The sequence below is a fragment of the Panthera pardus genome, unplaced genomic scaffold, assembly GCF_024362965.1.
Source record: "Panthera pardus isolate Hobbes unplaced genomic scaffold, ASM2436296v1 HiC_scaffold_17, whole genome shotgun sequence".
Taxonomy (NCBI): Eukaryota; Metazoa; Chordata; class Mammalia; order Carnivora; family Felidae; genus Panthera; species Panthera pardus.
The window spans coordinates 22138013-22164864 of NW_026526732.1; the positions used below are offsets into that span (position 1 = coordinate 22138013).

Here is a 26852-nt window from a genome sequence, read left to right on the forward strand (position 1 = left end):
CCCTGTATAAAGCAGTTCTGTGCAATTTTATCATTCCTGAACCCACTGCAGTAGGCTCCAAATGTGCAGTTAGAACTGGGCTGCTCAACATTTTAACCCAGGCCACTCATAAGATATTTCAAACCTTCATAACTCTCATGCCACCTAACCCATCCCTTCCCTTCTGCATCCAACCCTGATTCCTAACAAATAAAGAAATAGATACTCTCATGGATGAAAAAAACTCCTTGAATTCCTCCTGTTCTCCCTTGAGTAAAATTTGAGCATTCCTTCTCTAATCTCTGAGAAAGACTTTTCTTTTCTTTTCCACCTCAAATAACTTCCCCAGTTATATTTTACCTGATCTTCAACTTATTCCTTGAAACTATTTTCTCTTGTAACTCCTGCCTTTGCTCTCCTACTTGTTCCCAACTCTGGGTTTATAAAGATACTTCCTTTGTTCCCAAATTAAAAATGAATTTCCTGTTCTACTAATGATAGACGTAAAGGCTGTTTCCTTTCTGGGATCATTATGAATAACTCTGCTATGAACTTTCTTGTTGATGTGTAGTTAAGTATACATGCACACAATTCATCAGACCTGTCTAGAGGGCTTGTTAAAACACAGATGGCTGGACCCCATCCCCACGTATCAGTAGGTTCAATAGATTGGGGGTAGGGCCCAAGAAGTGTCATTTCTAAATGTTCCGAAGTTGTACAATTTATAGTACATTCCTACCAAAAATTAGAATTCTTCACCAATAGTTGGCTTTATAAAACCTAAAGTTTGATAATATGGTAGGGGTGCAGTGATATCTCATTGGTTTAATTAACTTTTCTCTGTTTATTAAACTTTTCAATATTTACTAGCCATTTGGATAACCTCTATTGTGAAATGCATAATCAAGTCATTTATCTGTTTTTCTATTGGATTTTCTGCCCCTTTTTTAAAAAGCCAAATTTAAAGAGTACTTTATGTGTTCAGAAACAAGTTTTTTGTTATTGTTGGTGATGGTGGTGATTGTTTACGTAGGCTGTAAATGGGTTCTCCCAGTCTATGGCTAGTATTTTTATTCTTTTAATCATATTTTTTTTATAAACAGAAGTGTTTTGTTTTTATGTAATTAAATGCACCTAATCAACTTTTTTTTGAGTACATGATTGCTAAGTTTCATTCAACTGTTATAGCCAGTTCCAGTTTGTAAAAATAACAAAACATTTCTATCAAAATTATATTGTGATGTGAGTACAGGTTTGCTGCTTTTCTTTTGATATAGCTTTAGTAAAAAACGTATGCCAAACTTTTTAAAAGTTTCAAGGCTTAATAAAAATACAGAGACTAATAATTTCTCAATGCAGACTAGAGGTTGAGAAAAGGATGCTAAGAGCTTTTTAATCTTCCAAATACAGGTAGTCCTCAGTGTATAGAACATTTTCTAAATACAAATGCAGCAGATTCGCAGGTGACCAAACTACCCATGTACACTGAACCCACTCCTACAGCTTCAGGGAGGGAAAGAAAGCAGGAAAAGATGGGGAGAAAGGAACAGAAAGAGCTCTGTCACTACTGTTGAGAAACTCTTGCTATAGTTCATGTTCTCCCCATTCCCCAAAGCGTCTATTCCTATCTCTGGTTTCCCCCATCTCCACCCCAAATTCCGTGTCAGCAGAGAGAACTAGAGAGCATTTTCCTCCTATTTGGTGGATGGCGGGGGATTGGGAACGCGAGGGACCACAAGAGCCAGCACTACAACGTCAAGTTTCTTCTTGGCAATCCAATTTGGAATTCACAAATTATTTTTTATATATTAAAAAAACAAAATTATAAATGGTAGTTCATTTCTACCATTAGAACATTTCATTGTAAGTCAAGCAAGTTAGTGTGTTTGGACTTAAAAAGCAAAACCACCATATATGACATTTTTTAATGGAGAAAAAATGTCCTGGAATCTAAACACCTTTCCGATAACAACTTTTGAACTGCAAACCATTTAATGGAGACAGGAAAATGCCTCCAAAGTCAGCGAGGCAACTGAAAGGGGACGCCTGTTTTTGGCTCTTCTCTGCAGGAGGAGCTCCTTGCAGCTTTCAGGTCCATTTGAGGGTCTTCTCCTTCACATAAGAAAACAGGATCCTTGGGTTTGATTGGCTGTGCCAAGGGTGAAGTGTCAGGGATTGAGGACCCAAAAACATCACTGGTCTTCCCACCAGGTGGGTTCAGACACCACTGATTTTTCAAAAAATAATACTTCTCCTTCCAGGGATTTTTGTCCCTGTAGGTATGTCCTGAGGTTCTTCAATTGGTCCAAAAATATTAGATGCCTTCTTCTTGGGCCTACTTGAAGGAACAGCTTCTTCTGGACTTACAAAACAATTGCTCAGTTCTCCTCCTGAAGGCTTCACAGCCCTGGAGCTGGCCAGCCACTCTTTCTAGCCCTCGAACATGTTGCCTTCTGCTGAAAGCCTTCCTCAGCCCTCCTAATTTTAACTTTTATATTTAGCGCATTTTTGTCTCATTAAAGAAACCCTTCTCTACCTCAAAGTCATGAAGATATTCTCCTATATTGAATAACTTCATAATTGGCCTCATATTAGATTTCATATGCACCGGGAATTGACTCTTGTGTACAGTGTGAGTTAGAAGTCCAAACTCATTGTTTTCTTATGTGTTGCACAGTTATCCTAGCACTATTATTAGGTAGATTTTCTTTCCTCCCTCCTCCCTGTAATATGCCTCTGTCATATATCAAGTATCCATTTGTGTGGGGACCATTTTATTTTCTTCTTGCTGAAATACAGAAACATTGTTACTTTTTTTATGTTGATTTTGTATCCAGCAACTTGACTTCACTGAATTATTGGGTTTCATGTGTTTGATTTACTTTTAAGTGCTTCAAAACTTCTGACCAAGCAAGCACACGCTCCCAGTAAGAAAATTGTTCCAAAGCGCCTCAAAGGCTCTTATAAATCTAAATTTAACTTATACATTTGCTAAAGCCATTTCTTTTAAATATTAGAATGCCACTTACAAACTTGGTCACATTCTTTTTTAAATTTGAAATTACAAGTCAGTTACACATTTTAAATAAATATAATCACAACATTAATCCGTCAGATCATCTAAAATGCCAAAGTCTTTTAAATATTACAAACACTTTAACATACATCGACAGGCTATTCTTAAACCTAACATACTAATTCTAATTATATGATGTAATTAATCATCCTTGTATTATAGATCTTCCTTTGATTGAAAAGTCAGTCACCTTCTAAATGAAGCAGCTTTAGCATTGAAGGTGATAAGTTTCATTTCAGGAGAACTAAGGTTACCACCTGGAGCAAGTCATTGTTACTAAGTATGTAATTTATGATCTAAGATACTGGCCAGTAAGAAATTTGAGACTGAATGGGAACCTGGGGAAGTGTAAGTGCAAGATAATGTCCAGGTGGCACCCGGGTCTTTCTAAAAATCATCTCTAAATTACATGGCATGTAAACTCAAACTCTTCAGATGGAATTTCTCAACCTGCCTCTCTGAGTTCACAAGGCAAACATCCCAGTTAAGAATTGGGCCTGGGGCTGTTTGTACGTGGAACTTGTGTTTCAAATCTTTGTCTGTGTGTGCTTGAGCCAGGGATTGGGGAAGTGGGGGCATGGATGAATATGTCTCCTTGACCTACGGACTTTTCAGTTCTTGGGAGGGTGGAGCTAGTGGAAAGCCATAGCAAGACCCCCTGAAGTAAGGGGGCCCGGGACAAGGCCCACTCTTGTCTTGGTCTCGGGGCAAAACTGCACTAAAACTAGGACAGAACTGCAGTTGCTTTTCTATCCTTTTCAAGTAAAGCTGTGAAGCCAAGTACAAAGATTATCCTAGCAAATCAAGGGAAATGAAAAGGCATATGGGGTGCCCGGCTGGCTCAGTCAGTCAGTGGAGCATGTGACTCTTGATCTTGGGGATGTGGTGGGTTCCAAGCCCACAATGGGTATGGAAATTGCTTAACAAGAAAAAAATCTTGGGGGGGGGGCGGAAGTAACCAAAAGCATTTAGCTATCTTGAGGGCTCCAAAGATGAGACTTCAGAAATATTTTTATATCTCAACAGAACAAATCAGTTCCTCAAAACACAAAGGCAGTTAACTTACTGAAACTTATTATTAGAGCAGTTCTCGGTGGCCGTAATGTTAGAATTTCTTTACAAGAGAGACTTTAGAGGCAGATACCTAGTTGGAAGTGGAGAGAATTGAAACCGCATTTGCACAGTGGTTTCCGTAAACTGAAGTAAAAATGAGGGAAAGAGGCGGGCCAGTGGCACCATTAGTGCTTTGCCACGGCTGCGTGTGCCAATGTGTCCCACCCCCCAAATTCCTGTTTGGCCTTAAGATACTAGAAACAAGTCAGCATTAAAAATACGAAGTAGCTTCTGTGTCATTTTCTTTTTTGGGCCATTGTACACACCATATCAACACAGATCCTTTGGAGACCTCTACGTTAGGGAACACTCCTAGGTGACACATGAAGGAGATAAACTACAAATAAATACATTCACAAAAATACACAGAGAGATCTTGATACATGTTCTGTTTGATGAGCAACTTGTGGAAAGTGAAAGAGACCAGACTGATATGGATGTCATCACTTCTCTTTTACACACATACCTGTTCTAAAACGTCAAAAGCAAACAACTTCCCCGTTGTTGATTTAAAACCAAGAGGCATTAAAGCTTCCCTAGGAACCATGCATACCTTACACTTGCTCAAATTCGAGTCAAAGGAAAGTATAGGCTCATCTCCTTTCCTCCAGTTTCACCTACGACTTTTGCTCTCGGTAGACTACAAGGAATCATGTGTTTAAGGTACTTGAGGGGCGCCTGGGCAGCTCAGTCGTGACTCTTGATTTTGGCTCAGGTCACGATCACACGGTTTGTGAGACTGGGTCCCGCGTCAGGCTCTGCACTGACAGTGAAGAACCTGCTTGGGATTCTATCTCTCCCTCTCTCTCTGGCCCTCCCCCACTTGTGCTCACTCTCTCAAAATAAATTAAAGCTTTAAAAAATTGTTTTTAATTGGATACTTGAAATGTTGCATATATGGTCAGTCCCATCACTTCTTGTTCTTAGATTCCATATTCTAATTTGTGATTACTGATGTTCAAGGACCTGGCTCAGCTATGAAAAAACTGTTCCTTGCAACTGAAGCAACCCTATAACAGTTAAAATTTAGTATATTTGTAGTTTTGTAAAGCTTTGTCATAGGTCTCTGCCATTAATGCCAAAGAAAATATTGCCCGCCCCCCACCCCACCCCCCCATCCACATCTCTTTAAGCTTAGGGTAGAGAATGGTGGAATTTCGAGGTGGCTAATCCCAACTCCCAGGAGATGTTTTGAGATTTTGGGTATCTCCCTAATACCAGCAGGAAAACAGTATTATAATTCAACAGTTTTTATGGAGTGCCAACAATGGGTAAATCATTATGCTAATATAACGGAGAAAAAAGTTACATATTTCAAAGGAACTTACATTCAAGTGAGATGAGTCATATGTACCCAGATTACACCATAATTTATGTAATTATTCCTTTATTGTTGGCACTAAAGTTGTTTCCAATCTTTTGCTGCCACTCAAGACATTGTCACAAACATTCATTCATTCATTCATTCATTCATTCATTCATCCAATAAATATTAATTTAGTGTCTCTGATATGTCAATCACTAATCTTAGTGCTGCAAGATTTCATATCACTGCAATGAATGGAATATGTATATAATACTTCAAAGTTCCTTTGTGAAATTTCTCCAGAGAAATTTTTGTTCAAAAATTGCACCAGCTTGTGATTTAATGTAATCACTAAAGAACAGAGAGGGATGATCTATTAAATCTCAAATGAAGAGTTATAGAATGCATGTCTGTGGTGATCATATTCTCCCCAGGAGCAATTATAAAAAAGATACAGTACACTTTAGGCTTTTGAAATATATGCCCAATTAGAGGAAAAACCCTTCAAAAATTGAGTTCTAGATCTGCTCAGATACATGAAACCCAGGATAGCCAGAAAAGAAAACCTGAAGATAAAGACATTTTTAATCACAGGAAAATATGTCTAGCAAACTTCTTTTTAAAAATTCCCTAAATTCTGTATCACCTAAATTCCCCATTCCTGTTTTTTGTTTTGTTTTTTTTTATGTTTATTTATTTTTGAGAAAGAGAGACACAGGATGTGAACGAGGGAAGGGCAGAGAAAGAGAGAGACACAGATTCTGAGGCAGGCTCCAGGCTCTGAGCTGCCAGCACAGAGCCCGATGTGTGCCTGAACCCACAAACTGTGAGATCATGACCTGAGCTGAAGTCAGTCGCCCGGCTGACTGAGCCACCCAGGCCCCCCATTCCTGTTTAATCCAATTAAATATAAAACCCCAAATTAAAAAATTTGCATAATGAGAAAGGAAGGACTGCTTATTTTCCTCCTAAATTATCAGAGTCTTATTGCCTTTGAGGATACAGCAAACCAAAGTTTTGCCTTCAGCATCTCAGTCACAGGTACAGTTCCCTCTTACTGTGGTTAAGAAACTCCGGTGCCTACTTAGAAAATGTTCTCAATCATCCACCTATTTGTTGGCGTTAAGTACTGTTTTGGCGACCCCTAGTGTGAAATGTGGTATCAACACTGCACATGTTGAAAATCTTTATAATATTTTAAACTTGCTTACAGACAAAAAATGGTAGCTAAAATAATTTTTCACCAAAGGAAATGTGACTTTATCTCATGTCAATTTGAAATTCATATTTTTCTGCAATAATAAATTTAAATGTAATTTCTGGGTATAGAAGGCATTTGACAAGAAGAGGGTGGTTAGAGAACGATATATCCATACAATGAAATATTATACAGCTGTAAAACAAGACCAAAAAGAGAGAATGAGGAAGCTCTTTCATGTACTCCATGATACATTAAAAAAAAAAAAAAGCACTTTGCTACCATCTACATTTTAAAAGGAGTAAAATATCATATATATTTGTGTTTGCCTATATACCTCCACTAAAAAAAGTCTCTGGAAGGATATACTAGATACACATAACAATGGTTACTTACTGAGGATGGGGATGGAAATGGGTAGATGTTAGAAACTGCATTCCTTTGTATACTTTTTTGTTTTTGAATGATGCCTTGGCTATTCAAAATATTAAATGACTTTGAAAATATTTAAAACCATTAGCAGTAGACCAAGAAAATGAAAAGATAAAATACTACCTGCATTTCCAGACTTAAAAAATACACAAAATATAATTCTGTCTAAAAATATATATATACTTTTTATTTTCCTTATGCATTTTTAATTCTATAGTCTTTTCCAATAGAATCTTTTCTTGCATATTTTTCTTACTCAAATGCCAAATTGTAAGATGGTATTTGATAGTTACATAGAAGTGACTAACAGGCAGGATTGACTTGAGGTAATAATAATATCTTGGGTCAGGAAATATTAAAGGCTCTCCTGGAATGTCTTCCCATGCCTTCTCCAAGGTCACTGGTTACAGACCAAAATTCTTTATTGCCAATACGCATAAGAAATTGTGATATTCCTTAGTAGGTCATAAGGAACATTTTTAAGTATATATAGCAGATACTTGGGAATAAATCTAACAGAAGATGTGAAAGACCTTTATGGGGAAAATTGTCCAAGCTTTATTTGAAGTAAAAAAAGTAGAAGTAAAAAACAAAATGTAATGCTTCCTATGTGCATAGATAAGAAAGCTCAATATAGTTAAGATGACAATCCTCTCCAAATAAATTAAATTAAAATTAATTTAATTACAATTCAAATTGAAGCAGGGTTTTTGCGTTATTTGCAAGCTGGTCTTGTTAAATGGAAGGTTTCTTGGTGACTTTAAGGGTCATTTGGGGAAATGTACAAGATATCATCCAGAGATTTGTTTAGATTTTAAAACTTAATCTTTAGTTTATTAAAGTTATAAATCAAAAACCTGCCTTTTTTCCTTAAGCTTGTAAATTCAGTTAAAAATCCTAGACTATTCATGGGGCGCCTGTCAGTTAAGCATCTAACTTTGGTCATGATCTCAGTGTCCGTGAGTTCGAGCTCCGTTTTGGGCTCTGACAGCTCAGAGCCTGGAACCTGCTTTGGATTCTGAGTCACCCTTTCTCTCTGCTCCTCCCCTGCTTGCGCTCTTTCTCTCTCTCAAAAATAAATAAACGTTAAAAAAATTTTTTTTTAATCCTAAACCATTCATAAGTCTAGCAAAATTTCACAATCACTCTTAATAGGCCTTTGGATAAAATTTAGATCCACTCCAAATTTTGACTCTTAAACATTTTAAACCACATTTATTAATGTAATAATGTTGCATTTTCCTTGTAAATATTGCAATTGTCTGAGGACAAATAAAGGTTTTTCACGTAAACTGGTTTCACAAATCTAATTAAATTTACAAATATGTAAAAAGGAACAAGTTTTCTTGCATATTCCTCATTACTGTATAAAACCATTACCACTAAATTGTGTCCCCCCACCAAAATTCATGATGAAGTCCTAACCCCCAATAACTCAATGTGACCACATTTGGAGAAAGGGCCTTTATATAAAATGAGGTCATATACGTGGACCTTAATCCAATATGATTGGCCTTTTTATTAAATTTTTAAATTAATTATTTTTTTTAGAGAAGTTTATTGAATATACTGCAAGGGAGTGGCAGGCAGGATAGGAGAGGGGAGGCTGTCTGCGTTACCAGTCTTTTTATAGGAGGAGATTAGGACACAGATATACAGAGGAACACAGAGGGAAGATGGCCATCTGTAAGCTAAGGAAAGAAGCCTCAGAATGAAACCAACCCTGCCATCACTTTGATCTTGGACTTTTGTTCTCCAGAACTGTGAGGAACTAAATTTCTATTGCTTAAGGCACCCAATCTGTGGTACTTTGTTTGGGCAGCCCCAGCAAATTAATATACGTTAGCTGTTAATTACTACATGTAAATGTATTTTCCATCTAGTTCTTTTTTTCTTTCCAAATATTTATTTATTTATTTATTTATTTATTTATTTATTTATTTATTTATTTATTTTTAATATGAAATTTATTGTCAAGCTGGTTTCCATACAACACCCAGTGCTCATCCCAACAGGTGCCCTCCTCAATACCCATCACCCACCCTCCCCTCCCTCCCACCCCCGATCAACCCTCAGTTTTTTCCATCTAGTTCTAAAGGCCTTTGAATTTGAGGAATTCTCTCATATCCTTAGAATCATTCTTTTTAAAAAAGATTTTTTTAATGTTCATTTTATTTTTGAGAGAGAGAGAGAGAGACAGAGTGTGAGCAGTGGAGGGGCAGAGAGGAAGACACAGAACTGGAAGTGGGCTCCAGGCTCTGGGCTGTCAGAACAGAGCCCAACGCGGGACTCCAACTCGTGAACTGTGAGATCATGACCTGAGCCGAAGTCAGACACTTAACCAACTGACCCACCCAGGCGCCCCCTTAGAATCATTCTTAATGAAATGGAAATAATATTAATTTCTGTGGCTTTGTTTGACTACTCAATCACAATTTCCATGTGGATTTTACTGACAATTCTAAATTCATGTAGAAGAGCAAAGGATCAAGAATTGTTAAGACATTTCCAAAAAAAAAAAAGAAATTGTACAGGTTTCACCCTGCCAGGTATCAAGACTTATTATAAAGGTATAATAAGCACCATCTCAAAAAAATTAAAAAAATTATAATAATTACCGTGTTACCAATGAGCATATAGACAAAGAGACTAATGGAACAGAATACTTAGAAACAGATCTGTGCATATACAACAGAAGCATTAAAGATGAGTAGGGAAAGGTGGTACAATTTAACAAATGATGGTTATCACTGTGAACTAGTTAGCCATATAGGAAAATATTTGAAAATTAGATCCCTAAAGCCAAACAAATCAAAACTTTCAGGTAGATTAAATTTCAAAATATAGAAGTCAAAATTATAAACCTTTTAGAATAAAATAAACTATTTTTTATGGCCTTAGGGTAAAAAAGTGTTTTGCTTCATTTCATTTTTTAATCCAATTGCAAAAAGCACGAACCATAAAGGAAGGCTGATACATTTTACTACTTTAAACTTAACCTCTTACAAGTTGTCATAAAGAAAATATAAAGATGAATTAGAGACTGGAAAAAAATATTTTCATTGCATATAACTAGCAAGGCTGGTATCCAGAATATACAAAGATCTCCTAAAAAATTAGTAAGAAAAAGACAAACATCCCAATAAAAAAAATTGTCAAAGAATATGAATATGCACTTCACAAATCAGAAATATAATGGGCCAATAAACTCATAAAAAACATGCCATCTCCCTAGTAAGCAGGGATTGCAAATGAAAGACAATGAAATTCTGCTCCATCCATCAAATTAAAAATACATATATTAAATGTCTGAGGACCCCAAGTTTTGGGAAGGATGTGGATCAAAAGGAATTCTCATTCTCTTCTTGGCAGCACCAATCGGTATAACCAGTTTGGACAACAATTTGGCAAATAACTAGCAAAGCTTGAAGACACTCATCCCTATCTCAACAAATTTTTACCTATATATATGATTCCCTAAAGAAACTCCTTCATGTGTATAAGAATATATGTACAAGAATATTTATTGCAGCATTGTTTCTTATGGCAAAAATATAAAATTAAATGTCCATTATTGAGATAATGGATATATTATGGTATATTAATTCAATAGCATACTACATGACAGGAAAAATGCATTAAAATTGCATATATCAGGGTGTCTGGGTGGCTCAGTGGGTTAAGCGTCTAACATGATCTTGCAATTTGTGAGTTCCAGCCCCAGATCAGGCTCTATGCTGCCGGCTCAGAGCCTGGGGCCTGCTTCAGATTCTGTGTCTCCTTCTCACTCTCTCTCTCTCTCTCTCTCTCTCTCTGCCCCTCCCCTGCTCTCGCTCTGTCTCTCTTTCAAAAATAAATAAACATTAAAAAAATAATTTTTAAAATTGCATACATCAACATGGATTCTGACGAGGGAAAATACCCACAGGGTGTCATTTTATGTAAAGTTTCACAACACGCATACCAATAATACCTTGGATACACAAACTTTCAGCAATTAAAAAACAAAAACAAACAACCAGACTCAGGAAAGATTAACTCTCAATTCAAGCTAGTTTCCTGAAGTGAATAGATTAGGGAGAGGAACACAGAGAACTTCATGTTTATTTAACAACGTTGGAAACAATGGCAAAATGGCAAGCTTTGATATATCTGGATGGTGAATCCACAGATGTTTATTATAATAGCTTAAACAGAGTAAGACTTTTTTTCGTATTCATTTTGGCACAGGCATTTGATCCCATAAGGAACATTTTTTTGTCATTTTCTTTCCTTTAAATCTTCTTTTAAAAAATAAAACCTAAATTATGTTTCAGGTGTACAACATGATTTGATATATACACATAATGAAGTGATTGTACTATAGTCGGGCTAATTAACATATCCATCTCTTAACAGTTACCTTTGTGTGTGTGTGCGTGTGCGTGCACCTGAAATCTATTCTCTTGTGCAAATTTCTAACGTTCAATACAATATTAACTTCAGTCATCATGCTGTACATTAGATCTCTAGACTTTCTCATCTGTACATAGCTGGGATTTTGTATCAGAATAAAACTATTTTAAAGTTCTCTTTCTCCCAGTAAAGAATTCCTTCTATTTGGCTGCCATACAGTTGTTTATCCATTCATCAAATGTTTTTCGAGAATACAATCTCTGCCAGGCCATAAGGATATCATAAAAAGATAACATAAAAGAAGCATGTGACAAAAGATACCATCGAAAACGTCAACTACTTTTCCCAAGTGTTTGAATTCACATGAGGAAGTTCTTAAACCCAAAAGTAGCATATATAAAGCGAAAATATGAAGACAGACGGACAAGACGCGAAAAGGCACAATTTACATCTGTCTGGCATGGCCAAAGCCGATTTCAAGGAGATGCTTTTGAGCTGACTTCAAGAGAGAAGTCGTTAGCCAAGGGAACAAAAGCATTCCGAGCAGAGGGAACAGCTAGTACAAAGAATTGGACAGGCGAGCTGCACGGAATGTTGAGAAATACAGGCGGGGGGTGTGTAGGGTGGGGCGAGGGGCTGGAAGGAGACTATCAAATTAAGAAGCCGGAGAGGAAGGAGGGGCTTGGTGAGGAGCCGGAACGTGTCAGAACTGGTTTAGCACTTCGGTCACCGGGCAGGAAACGGTGGCCCTGCAAACGTTGAAATAACGTTCACTCCACATAGCTTACACGACACATAGTTGGGGCCAGAACTCGGCGGCGACTGATTTCAGGGTCACCCACCCCTGGCTGGGAAGGGACTGCCACGCCGCCACATTCGTTCCGAAACCAAAATTATACCGACTTTATTTTCACAGTTGCCTGTGGCCCCGTCCTACTTGAGCTTCCCATTTCTTCTCAGCTCGCAACCTCCAAGGATGCTCCCCGCCTCCCCTACGCCACACTCCATTAGGCCGCCGGCGGCCTCGTAAACTGCGACTACCGTTCCCAGAAACGGACGTGCACGAACCCTCAGAGACCACAGGTCCCAGCATGCAAAGCTCCCTATTAGCAAAAGGCTCACTAACTGAACCATAATGCAACGCTCTACGAAGGGGGCGGGGCTCTCTTTGGGGGGGCGACCGACGTGTAGTATCGCCTAGGCAACTCCAATTGCAGGGCAAAAAACACAGCCGCTTCCGCTTCTGAGCCCTAGGACCGCGAGTCCACGCAACTTCGTCGCGGTGACGCCATTCGTCTGCGACTGCTTGGGCCTGTAGGTTCCCTGCCGCGGCCTGTCTCCCGCGTGAAAATCTAGAGCTGTTGGTTCTCTTCTGTGGCCTCTGACCTGGGAGCAAAGGGAAAGCGGCGAGATGACGGACCGCTACACCATCCACAGTCAGCTGGAGCACCTGCAGTCCAAGTACATCGGCACGGGTCACGCCGACACCACCAAGTGGGAATGGCTGGTGAACCAGCACCGCGACTCCTACTGCTCTTACATGGGCCACTTCGACCTTCTGAACTACTTTGCCATTGCGGAGAATGAGAGCAAAGCGCGAGTCCGCTTCAACTTGATGGAGAAAATGCTGCAGCCTTGCGGACCACCAGCCGACAAGCCGGAGGAGAACTGAGACCGCTGTGCGGGAGCATCTCCTGAGTTCCTCCCTTTTTGCCGTCATTCCCGCCTGTTCCCGTACCAAGTGGACCGATTCTCCATGGCTCCTATTTCTCGTGCTTTCCCAGTGCAGAAGTGCTTACCCGAGGGCGTCCCGCCTGACCCGCCGTCCTGTGGACCCTGTGGAACACAGCGCTGGGATACCATCAGGACCCCTGAGAACTGAGACGGTGGAGAGATCCTGAAGCCAGCCAGAGAGGGGAGAAGGCACTGGAATGAGACGGAATTTGGAGGCTCGTTTTTGGCTAGTTGATTGTTGTCGTTGCTTTTTCTATAAAGTTTAGAAGTTTTTCAGTCACTTGGTGTGGACTACTTGTGTTCGGGTGGAGGGATCGAGGGAGGGCTCTGGGGACTTTGGTTTCGTAGGAGACGGGAGGGGCTGGAGGTATGGGAAGTGGAGAAGGGGATGAGCGGTGGCGGGGGTTGAGCCCAGGGCCAGTTCATTGCCAGACAGTTAAGTCCGCCTTGCACAACCTTTATAATATTCCCCAGCCCTGACTTCTTCCAAGAGCTTTTTTTCAGACCCATAATGCCTTCAGTATTGAGGTTTCTGATCACTGTATCCCACCCTCGTTTTTTTCTTCCATTCAAAAAATCTTTGCTAGCATTGCCCACTACTATCCATGCAAGTTGCATCCTTGGGACTGTGAAAAGTAACAGGCTGTCAAACGAGTTCTTTCATTCAGCATTCAACAAATATTTGTTGAGCTCTATGTGGTGGGCATTTCGCTATGCTTTTAGAGCTTATGTTATACTTGGGCGAGGGAGACTGCGCAAACTGTAGACATAAACAGGCAAGTATTAGAAGGTGTTGTGCAGGATGGGAGTAGCAGTAGGTTTGCAGTTTTAAACACGATGCTTATGTTAGACTAATGAGATGGTTACACTTGAGCAAAGACTTTAAGGAAGGGAGGGAAATAGCCCTGTGGAAAACTGCGGGAATTGCTTACTAGGCAGAGAGAACTGTCAGTGCAGTGGTCCTAATAATGAAGTTTTGTCTGGCTTACTGGAAGAACAGCAAAGAGGCAAATATGGCTGGAGGGAGTGAGCAAGGGGAAGAACAGAGGGATAGGTAATGGAGGAGGAACATATAAGAATAGAGCCTGGAAGGCCAATGCAAGGACTTGAAGGAAATGGGGAGTCATTGGGAGTAATGGTTTTATTAAGTAATGTGATCTGATGTAATTTAGATCAGCAATTCTCAAACAATTTGGCCTTGGGACTTGATTACATTCTTAAAAATTCTTGAAGACCACCCGCCACACACACACCCCAACCCATAGTCTGTTTGTGAGACTTATAGTTGTTGATACTAACCAAATAAGGAATTAAAACAAAAATTTAAAAGGTTTACTAATTCATGTAAAAATAATAATAAAACCATTACATGTTAGAAAAAAACCTTGTGAAAATTTTAAAAAGGGGTGCCTGGGTGGTTTGTTTAGTTGGTTGAGTGCCCAACTCTCGATATTGGCTCAGGTCATGATCTCACGTGCATGAGATTGACCCAGCATCTAGCAAGCTCCATGCTGAGCGTAGAGCCTGCTTGAGATTCTCTCTCCCTCTCAACTGCTTCCCCACTTGCACTCTTCTCTCTCAAAATAAATATTTTTAAAGATAAATAAATAACTAATATTTTTCCAAAACTAACTTAGTGAGAATGGCTTTTTTTAAAAAAACTAGTTTTGCAGATGTCTTCAATGGCTTAATAGAAAACAACTGGGGTTTCCTATCTGCTTCTGTATTCAAACTCTTGTGATAATGAAGTTTTTTTGAATGTTTATTAATATTAGGAGAGAGAATCCCAGGCAGGCTCCATGTTGCCAGTGCAGAGCCCGACGTAGGGCGTGATCTCCTGGATCTGTGAGATGGCCTGAGCCAAAATTGAGTCAGGCGCTTAACCCACCGAGCCACCCAGCCACCCCTGTGATACGAAGTTTTGGTTGAAGTTTGAGAAGTCCACTTCACATAAATATGTGGTAAGGGAAGAATATTCTAATAGCCTTTTCAAATAATTGTGGCTTTACTTTAATTCTCTAGCAAAACCCCAACAAGTGGTAATTTCTTAAAAGTTATGGACTTTGATCAATGAACTTTTCATTCTGCTCATTCTGTTATGTTAAATTCTGTTATGTTTCATTCTTCATTTATCTATCATGAACTCTGAAAGGCTCCTTTACCCATATATGATTTTGTAACACCATGCATCTGTTGTTTGGGAAGTATTGGCTCACTGAGTTACAGAGGCCTTCCAATGTTGACACATTTAGTTATACATCAAAAAATCACATTTATTAATATCACCACTGATGTCATTAGGAAAGTCTCATGGTATTGGGAAGCTGAAAAACTCACAGTGATGGTGTAAGTTTTAAACAATTTTAAGTTTTGCTTGATAGCTTCACTGTGATCACTGGTAGCAAATACTGTCTTCTGTTGTCCTTGAAGCAACCGGCCCACTCGGTTCATTTTCAAGAAAATGTCTGCCGAATACCTAATTCTGAGTAACTATGGTTTGTCAGTCATTCAAGTAAAATGGTTTTCCTTGGGTGGGGGCGGGGAGAAAGCCAGTTCAGTTTGTAACTCAAATAATAAGTGCTTTTCCTTGAGAAAACCATCGTCCTTTGGAAGCAGCAGAAACGCTTTACGCACACCACCAATTTTGCCACACGAACCTTTCAAAAGATGCGCCCTCAAGGACTAAGATTTCATAAAATTACTACTTTTTACTGCAGAGAGCACATTTTTAAGTGAAACCGAGTTGACTTTGTGGTTTGTTTGTTTTTATTGAGAGCGCGTGGCAGTGGAAAATACGAAGACTGCCAGTAGTTTGGTGCCACTACCTTGATTCGTGCGGATTTGCTAGTTTACTTTCTGTTGCTTTTGTATCATCTGTACGAATGTTAAAGTGGCTAACAATGGCAAACCTCAGTATTATGAGAAGTGTTAACTTCACAGATTCCCTGAAATCCTTGCCCATCATTTTTGCTTGAAAAAACAAAACAAAACAAAACAAAACAGACAGTAGATTGAACTATGGTTATTTAGACTTGAGTATTCATTTCTCAAGAAATGAATGAAGAGAGACATCACTTCGAAGAAAACAATGCACTGTTTCAGAGGATCCTTCTGGCTGCTGTGTTGAGAATAGACTGAGGTGGGGTAACAGAAAATAGACTGTGATTGTCAGCAATCCAATAAAAGTATCCACACTAATGCCTTTTCCCCCAGCTCACGTTCGAGAGTAGGAGAGATTCAAGTTTTAAGTCCCCATCCTTAAAAAACTTGATAAAGGTTTACAAAGTGGCATGAGGGTGAGCCCCCATCCCTAACTGGAGGCTATAGCAGGACAGCAAACCAGGAGAGGTGACAACCTGCACTGGAGATAGAGAGGAAGGGACTGGATACATAGTATGGGGTAGCTTGTATGAAGAACCCAGGGGCACCTGGGTGACTCAGTCGGTTGAGCCTCCGACTTCAGCTCAGGACATGATCTCGCAGTTGAGTTCAGGCCCCGCATCGGGCTCTGTGCTGACAGCTCAGAGCCTGGAGCCTGCTTCAGATTTTGTGTCTCCCTCTCTTTCTGCTCCTTCCCACTCACATTCTGTCTCTGTCTCTGTCTCTCTCTCTCAAAAAAAAAAAAAAAAAAAAAAGAATCCAATAAGTAATGTGCACAATTAAAAACTGCAAGAATTTAAAAGAAAGTTAATAACTTAGCGAAAGATGTCATGAAGTGGTAGGATTTATTTTTTTAATTTTTTTTAATGTTTATTTATTTTTGAGAGAGAGAGACAGAGTGTGAGTGGGAGAGGGTCAGAGAGAGAGGGAGACACAGAATCTGAAGCAGGTTCCAGGCTCTGAGCTGTCAGCACAGAGCCCAGTGTGGGGCTTGAATTCACGAATCGTGAGATCATGACCTGAGCCAAAGTCGGACACTTAACCAACTGAGCCACCCAGGTGCCCCTGAAGTGGTAGGATTTATATTGTTAAGTTGTACAAGGGCAAGTGTTTAGAATGGTGCCTGGCACATCACAAGTGTTCAATAAATATTGAGTGTTGAATATGGAAAGACAGAACTTAATCCAGATAATACACTGGGTCCATTCTAATTCATGTCCTTTTGCAGTCTTCAACTTCACCAAAATAGGTAATTCTAAAGAAAAAAGATGTTTGAAAACATGCTTCCTAAATAGTAATAATAGGTAACATATTGATTGCTTTTATGATGTGCTAAGTGTTTTATCATATGTGATCTTTCAGCGGTATTACCTTTGTTTTATAGAGGAAAAAGTGTCAGACAAGAAATTTACCCAAGGTTATACAATTACTATGTGGCTAAGTCAGGATCTGAACCAGGTCTTTCTAGCTCCAAAGTACAGTCTTAAATATACAGTTGCCCAAGCAGGTCTAATATATAAAAGTCACATTAGAATAGTTTGAGATTAGTTCTTGTCTCAGATAAAAAAAAAAAAAAAGGAAATATAAAAAGTTTAGTACATTAGATTTAGTAGAAAGAGTATCAGACCAATATGAAAAGTTCTTATATACCATATAGATCTAAGTAAAAAATGTAGCTTGAAATGTATTGAATGCAGGTAATTTTAATGGGAAAAGGAAAAATAATTTGCAAGGGAAAAAATTCATTCAAGGTTCTGAAAGTAAACAAAGTGCAGTCCAAATATATTTTATTGAGCCTGTTACTCTCTCTCTTTTTTTTTTTTGTTATAGTTCTGGTAAAAAATAATACTCTTATCAAACACAGGAGGGCAGCAAATAATGCTCTGATAGAAACTACTCTTGGAAAAAGCTCCAGACTTACAGATTTCTGCTAATTGGAGAAAATCAACTTTCTATATTTATTTACAGTGATGTTGTAGTTTGAAAGCCACTTTGTGAACCGTAAGGTGATAGCATGTTTTTAATTTGACAAGTATGTAGTGAATACTACAAATCCCTGTATTACGCTTACAAAGATGAGACAAGATGTGGACCCTGACCTTAAAAGGATGCTTGTTAGGGAAGTAAATACAGCAGCACATTAACAACTCCATTTGTCATAGCAACTGGTAAGTGCTGAAGAAAGATATAGGGAAAAAAGGCTATAGAGTTTACAAGAAGAGATGATTGCAAACTGCCAGTGAGGGAGTAAATGAGGACATTGTCAAGAAAGAGGCTTGAGTGATAAGTAGGACCTTGAGTGAGAAGTAGGATTTGTATGTGTTAAGACAATGGCAAGGCATTATGAGCCTCTGGAGATCATACCAGCTGTCCTAGCAAGGGTGGGAGAATTCAAACCACTCATTCCCATTTAAAACCTTTCCATTACTTTCATTAACTTCTTGTGGGTTATAAGATTTCCCACTCTGGCTCCTGCTTTTTTCGTAATGCTGGAAAAGCAAGTTAAGTTTCAAATTCCAGAATAACAATGAGATAACAGCTACTGTTTGCTGAGTACTCACTATGTGCCCAAAACTTTTATATATTATCTCAATAAATCTTCGCAACAACCCTGGGAAGGTTATTATCCCATTCTACCAGTAAGCAAACAGACACAGGAAAACTTAAATTGTTTGCTAAATATCACTGAGCTAGTTAAGTTTTAAGGCACTTACACTCAGATCTGGTTCCAGGATCCAGGCTCTCATAGGGTAGGTCAATGTTTCCAAAACTATGTTTTGCAGAATTCTAATTCCATAAAAAGTTAGACTTGGGGCTGGGGAAGGGGGAATAAAGAGAGGGGAATATCTTGGTCAAATAAGTTTCAGAAATGTCCCACTGCTTGGAGATTCATGCTTCAGATTAGGTTTGGTTTTTTTGTTTTTTTTTTTTTTAGTTCTGCAGTAAGAAATTTTTCTTAACTCATCACTTCCTAAACTTATTTGATCTTGGATTTCTTTCCTCAAGAAACACTTGTAAAGATGATTCTGAGAAATACCTTTGGGATATACTGCTTTTGTAAGGAAAGAAATTTGAATAGAGAAATGTATTCAACACTGGGCATGAGGAAAATGAATTTGGTGGCAATGTGTAGATGGAACTCATAGCCACAGAGAACTTCCCTTTCCTTCTTAGATTGTAATTCCCTCAACTGAAAATGAATACCTTTTGTGAGTAAAGCATTCTTAGTTCTCAGCTCTGATTTTTTTTCATCTCTCCGGGACGAGCAACTTTAAGATATTAGAAAGAAAAGAGACTTATATTGTACAAATTAGTTACAAAGCTATTAAGTTTATTTTCCAGGGCAAGTGCATAAAAAAAAAAAACAATATTTTTGAGGAATTTGGACATTTTTGTTCTCTAATTTTATTATTTCTGGACAATGTATACTGATCAGGGATCAATAGTGAGTGATACAGCAGCCAACAATTGTTCTACTTTAGAGAGATGATAATTTGTTCTTAATTTAACTGGCTTTTTATCTCACATCCCACATTCCTTTCAGACTCGCCGTGTCCTTCATTTTCTTTACATGCAACATACACACCACACATACCTGCCCACTCAATCACTTAGCACAGAAGTAGTGAAAACTGAGAAAGGGTGAGGGGCACTGGTAGGACACCAGGACATGGAAGAATACATCTCATCTCTCACACGGCACAAATGGTCTGCTACAAATGGCCCTTTGAACCTCTGTCTCTTTGATCTGCATGACCTCAGAATCCCTTCTTTTCTCCACTTCGCTCATTTCCTAGCCACCGTTCTCAGTTCTTATCTTGTCTCCCAGCCTTTTCTCTTATCATGCTATCTTTCTGCTTTAATGAACCTTATCCTTTCTTCGTCCGTGTTGCCCCACAAAAGCAATGGCCTTCGAAGCAGAAATGTCATCATACCATTAAGAATGGGGGAAAAATTAAGTAGGTATGTTCAGGGGATGTGATACACTGCATCAAAGAGTTTAGGGTGCCCACCTCCCCAGCTTCCCTCTCCTCACCAAGCCCTCCCACTGGTAGCCCAGAGCCTTAGTCTCTGGTTCTGGTCCACCACCGTCCTTTTCAGAATTCTGCCTTCACAATGAGGATAATATCACGGTCCTATCTCCTTCATCAATTTTAATACGAGGATCAAGTGATAATGTACATTTTAGAAAAAGTTGTCTTTTTTTGGGACACCTGGGTGGCTCAGTCAGTTAAGCTCTTAATTTTGACTCAGGTCATGATCTCATGGTTGTGAGACTGAGCTCCATGCCCGTTGTGGAGCCTGCTTAAGATTCTCTTTCTCCCTCTCTCTGCCCCTTCCCCAATCACACACACACACACACACACACACACACACACACACACACACACTCTCTCTCTCTCTCTCTCTCTCTCTCTCTCTCAAAAAAATTGTCTTTTTCTAATTAAAAAAATAAAAAAGGTACAAAGAATAATGTAACATGGATATTCCTTCTACCTCAAATTTACAACTGATTATATTTTATCAAATGTCCTTTCCTCTTAACTATTTAAGATAATTCTGCAAATAATGTATGTATATGTAGCCCTTCTAAAAAATAAAAGAAGCATTACAGAAAAAACTGTTTCCTTTGATCACTCCTAGCCTAGTTTTTTCTCTCTCCTTATGTGTATCCCATCCTTATGACAAAAATAATAACTTCTGTAAGTGTTCTTCCAGTTTACCCAGTGCACCAAACATATTTATCATCTATCTATCTATCTATCTATCTATCTATCTATCTATCTATCATCTATCTATAGAAGTGTTTTGTAATTTTGTATTTTAACAAATATACCAATGAAATGATTTGGCAGTTTCTCAAAAGGCTAAACATAATTATATATGAACTAGCAATTTCATTTCTAGGTATAGACCCAAAAGAATGGAAAGCAAGGACTCAAACAGATATTTGTACACCAATTTCAATGCATCATTTCCAGAATAGCCAAAAGGTGAAAACAGTCTTTAAGTGTCCATCAACAGATGAATGAATAAACAAAATATAGTATGTAATACATGCAATGGAATATCGTTCAACCATAAAAAGTAATGAAGTTCTGGTACATGCTACAACATAGATGAATCTTGAAGACATTATATTAATGAAATAAACAAGACACAAAAAGACAAATATTGTATGATTCCATTTATTTGATGTATGTTGAATAGGTGAATTCATAGAGACTGAAAGTTAATTGGTGATTACCAGAGATTGCAGGGAGGCGTAAGGGGAAATTATTGCTTAATAGTTACAGAATTTTTGTTTAGGGCAATGAACCAGTTGTGGAAAGTACAGTGGCAGTGGCTGCACAATATTGTGAATGTAATGTCAATGAATTTTACACTTAAAAAAATTTTTAATGGGAAAATTTATGTTATATGTATTTTACTGTAATTTTAAAAAATTAAAAACATCAAAACCATTGAATTGTATACTTTAAATGAGTGAATTGTATGGTATGTGAATTACATCTTGATAAAATTGTGTCTGTGTATATGCTGTGTGTATGTGTGTCTGTATATATGCTGTGTATATGTGTGTGTGTGTATATACACATGTATATAGTATTATATTGTACATATAATTCTATGCTTTTTTCACACATTCTATTTTAGAGATATATCCCAATTGAGAGATATAGATATGTACTTTATTTTTTTAATGCTACACTATGGGAATATAACTACAATTTATATATCCATTGCCTGATTCAGGGCACTTAGACTCTTTCCAGCATTTCATTATTTCAAAGAGTGGAACACCCTCACTATGTCCCCTTAGGGGTGGGCAAGGTGTCCTACTTGGGGGAAAGATGTGTATCATGTGTTTTGAAATGTATAAGTTGCGGGGCGCCTGGGTGGCTCAGTCGGTTGAGCGTCCAACTTCAGCTCGGGTCATGATCTCACGGTCCGTGAGTTCGAGCCCCACGTCGGGCTCTGTGCTGACAGCTCAGAGCCCGGGGACTGCCTCAGATTCTGTGTCTCCCTCTCTCTCTGGCCCTCCCCCGTTCATGCTCTGTCTCTCTCTGTCTCAAAAATAAATAAACGTTAAAAAAAAAATTAAAAAAAAAAGAAATGTAGAAGTTGTGGAGTTCTTATTTTCAAAACCTTTACTATTTACCGTTCACTTGATGAATGTACCGAGACACACGGGGTCACAGCCTTTATGGGTCTGACAATCTGGAGAAGAAGGCAATCAGGGGATTGAAATGAGGACTGACAGACTCTTGAGCAGACTCTCAACTGTCTCTATAAGGCAGCTCCTTCTACTCTGTACTTTTCATTTGGGCCCACCTCAGCTGCTCCCTCTCTCTTCCTCCGTGTCCCCTTTCCCTCCTACTGTTTTCATTTGTTGTCTAACCACCCCCACCCCCCCCCACACACACAGCATTTTAACCATCCCAACCACTTGAAAGAGGATTTCTTTAAATTTGTTTTGTTTAACCTTTAATAGTGAATTATAAAATATATCTCATCCTAAGCAAGCTCCATGCTCGGTGCAGAGCCTGACACAGGGCTTGATCCCACGACCTTGGGATCATGACCTGAGCCCAAATCAAGAGTCGGAGGCTTAACCAACTGCACCACCCAGGCGCCCCATATCTCCTCATTTCTTATAAAGTATAACTGGCATACAATATCTTACTGGTTTCAGGTGTACATCATGGTGATTTGATACCTTACAAAGTTATCCCCAAGCCCCACGATCCCCACAAGACGTCTAGTTACCATCTGTTACCAAAGAGATTACAATATTATTGACTATACTCCCTATGTCAAGAGCCCTTCCTTTATCCTTACATACTCCATCCGTCTTTCAAAAAACACACACAAAAAAGGATAAGCCTTGGAAGAAATTTTTCTAAAAATGAGTTCAAAAGAACACAATGTAGAGCTTGGCCATCTCTTCATAACTTGTGTCTTCCTACTAGGTTATCTCAAACTTTAGGTAATAAAGTATTAAGCACAGACAATGATTTTAGCTGATATTGTTCACCAGGTAGTTTAGTATCCAACACACTGTAGACACCTTAATAATATTTGTTGACCATCAACCTAGTAGAATCCATCATCAGACCATGTAAATCACAGTCCTGAGCACAGAAGATATATAAATATGATAAAAATAAGGTCACAGTTAAATAAGGAAAACACAGTACACCCATGGATCTCCAGGTTCTAGAACAGTGGGTGTTCAATAACTTTATGTGTTAAATGATGAGTAAGTGAACGCATGAGCAAATACACAAGAAGCAATGGAGATTGGGTAAAGTTGAGATGGACTTAAACAGAGATTGATTACGCATCTTTCCACCCTTTAGGCTCAAAGTATACCTCTGATGTATTGTGCTGTGTTAAAAACCTCACCTAAATGATTTTAGTACTATCAAGTATGATAAGCATGATAGGTTTTCCCCCCTAGTCTCAATATCTTTCAAAGAAATGCACACTTGTTCCTATCACTTGACATATAAATAAGTGATGTGAAAAATATCAAATACCCAAATAACTCGACATTTCACATAAAATGAAAGACTTAAGCAAAGTAAATCTCAAAATATATTTGTGATCGGATAAGCAGTTTCACAATATCCATTTTTATAAGATTATATGGGAATTCTTGCCCTTAATTTCTTGGGGAAAGGATATTTTGCTAAAAATAAAGTATCCCCAATATGTAGTAGAAAATGAAATCAAAGATAAATACATCTCAGAAAGGACCCACTTTGGGGTTGATGAATACAATGTGGTAGCAGAGGACTAAATATGCACCTTGTCTTCTACTTAATTTAAATGGACCTGTAATTATTAGAGTCTGAATTATGAAAAATTAATATATTTACACTCGTGAGGTTGTAAGCTGATTTGACATTCATTTTTTCTCTCTTCAGTATTCTCTCTGGCTTTTGTTCTATCTCCCTTCCCATTTATCTCCTCATGATTCTTGCTGTTCTGTGATAAGATAATTAACAGATAATTAGTGTAGTGAAGCTAATACATCTTTAACCTTTTCTCTCAGCCCTAGAACTTCTTCAGAATTCACACACTGACACAAGTGGTGCTAATTAAATTTCACACACTCTGAAGTTTGTGTCACAGAGGCAGGATTTATTAAGGTAGTAAATATGAATATTTCTGTAAAGGATTCCATAGTTTGAAAACACACATTTATTTTTATACAATAAGCATTATTAATGGAAAATAGAATATTAAGTAATATTTATATACTTTTATGGGTTGGTATAATAGAAGGTTGGAGAGGTTACTCATTTGTATTAGGAGTACTTGAGTACATTTAATGTACTAATTATATTTGAGCTTGTTTCTTATGCCTGTCTATCAAATCTCTGAAAAAAAAAATTAAGGGTGGTGAATTTATTTAACAAAAGTGTTTTTTTTTTTAAATTTATTCACTAGTGAAGCCAGTAAGTTTGCTCACTACAAATTCAATAATGAGAAACAAGCTATAACCTTACCCAGGCCAGTTCTCTTGGAAATATTTCTAGTGGGAAGGCAGATGGAACTGTCTAGATGCTGTTACCAGAGAGCCATCCAAAGGGCATGCCTTTGCCACAGCATGAGGTATGCAGTAAAAGGCCAGTGTTTCTCCTAATAGCCACCCTTGAGAGAGTCAATGTTTGGAGACAAGTGTTATTGGTTCAGTATTTCTGGGAGGATTATTTTAATTTTTAGGATATATACATATATACATATACATGCATATATACATACATACACACACACACACACACACACACACACAAACACACCCCTAAATAGGTAGGTATAGATACATAGATACAGATATGTAGATTGTAGATATCACTATACAGAAAGTTTCTTTGCTATTCAAAGCCTGTTGCCTCAAACTTATTCTTTATCAAGTTAGGCCTGCCTCATGCCTATATTTGTATGTATATATTTGTACATATTCAATTTACCCTTCCTCTATAATGAGAAATTTGCTGTACATCTAGGTTACTTTAAAGAACTTTAAGGTCCCTTTCAATTCTAATGTATCATTTTTTTAAAGTTTATTTTTATTTATTTCGAGAGAGAGAGAACAACCTGGGGAGGGGCAGATAGAGGGAGAGAGAATCCCAAGCAGGCTTCACACTGTCAGCACAGAGCTGAGTGTGGGGTTTGAACTCATGAACTGTGAGATCATGACCTGAATTGAAATCAAGAGTTGGTCACTTAACCGGCTGAGACCCCCAAGTGCCTCTCTAAAGTATCATTTTTAATTTATATAAAAGCCTACTTTTGCCTTAGACAGAAGGTCCTAGGCAATTACCAAGGTAAAAATTGGTTATTACTGTATGTGCATGTCCATTTGAAAAAAAAATTTTTTTAACGTTTATTCATTTTTTGATAGAGACAGAGCGTGGGTGGGGGAGGGGCAGAGAGAGAGGGAGACACAGAATCCAAAGCAGGTTTCAGGCTCTGAACTGACAGCACAGAGCCCGACATGGGGCTCGAACTCATGGGCCTTGAGATCATGACCTGAGCTGAAGTCAGACGCCACCCAGGTGCCCCTGTGCATGTCCATTTTTAAGTTTCAAATAATAATACAATACATGTACGGATTTCTGCAGAAGCTTTGTTTTCACTTAGGCTTTGAGTTTTAAAATTCCAATTAGTATTAATAATAATCACCTCATTTTTTTCAAATATGTATGTGATAATATTGATTTTTATGAGCTTTAAGTGGTATGATTTCTTCAGACTAACTCTAAATTGCTGAAAATTTTGGTGTCAGACTATTTGTGGCAATGCTACAATGCAATTTTATATGCCCAGCATGTTAATAATCAACATCAGTTGGCTTATTTCTGCCATGTTAAGCATCGAAATGAACACGACACACGTACACCAAGTGTTGTACCCAGAATGGCACATCTTCTCTTTGTTCTTCAGCCTAATTTGCTGACTATTTTCTCTTCCAGATTTCCACCAAGTAACTGAATCTTGAATATCAGTAGTGCACGGCACATAAACCTAAAAAGTATTTAATTCAAACTATCCTCTAATTTCTGTGTGAGTATCTTTACTAACAGCTTCCTTGAAACAGCACTGCTGGTTTTAAGAGATAATGTTAAGTCTATATTCTAAATTGGTGTCATGGCTTCATTTTTTGTAACAAGAGATTATGGTTTTCAAAAGGGTAGAACTTACCACAAGTATGTGATTAATAAAGTCCAAATTTTATCTGTTACATAGTATGCTTACAGAAATCCTTCCTGATTAAGCCACATACATGAAATTGTATTTATTCCGTTCAGGGTGAACAAAAGAATCCAAGTAGAACGCCAAACTTACCTGGGCAAGATTGGTGAAGGATTGTCCCTTCCTACCCAAGAGGAGCTAGAATGGAAAGACTACTTTACTCATTTTTAGCACAGTGTTGGTATGTGATAGGCAGGTAATAAATGTTTGTTCATTGCATCTTTATAGCTAGGGATTTGTCTCCCCTATTGTAAGTCAGGATTGTTTTAGTTGCAAAAGAAGATGTTGAGATCCATCATCTGAAGCAGAAAGAGAACATAGGGGCTCATGTCAGTAACCAGCCCAAATGCTTCTGTCTTGGTGATTTATGACCCAAGACTTAAACCTGTGACCAGAACTTTGGTTTTCTCTCTTAATTTATTGTTTTTAAGTTTATTTATTTAATTTGAGAGAGAGAGAGAGAGAGAAAA

General features: G+C 38.2%; 1 protein-coding gene and 1 long non-coding RNA gene across 2 annotated transcripts in view; both read left to right on the forward strand.

Annotated features, from left to right (window-relative positions):
• LOC128777633 (uncharacterized) overlaps positions 1-20734 on the forward strand; it is a 73906-nt gene extending 53172 nt beyond the window's left edge. Inside the window, exon 2 of the long non-coding RNA XR_008422867.1 lies at positions 20368-20734. This is a non-coding gene — a long non-coding RNA (uncharacterized LOC128777633). The remainder of the gene's footprint in view (positions 1-20367) is intronic.
• On the forward strand, positions 12781-13513 carry SF3B5 (splicing factor 3b subunit 5). Its single transcript, XM_019425060.2, has one exon. The coding sequence runs from the start codon at positions 12911-12913 to the stop codon at positions 13169-13171; it is 261 nt and encodes an 86-aa protein (XP_019280605.1). The 5' UTR covers positions 12781-12910; the 3' UTR covers positions 13172-13513.
• Positions 20735-26852: the final 6118 nt, after the last annotated feature.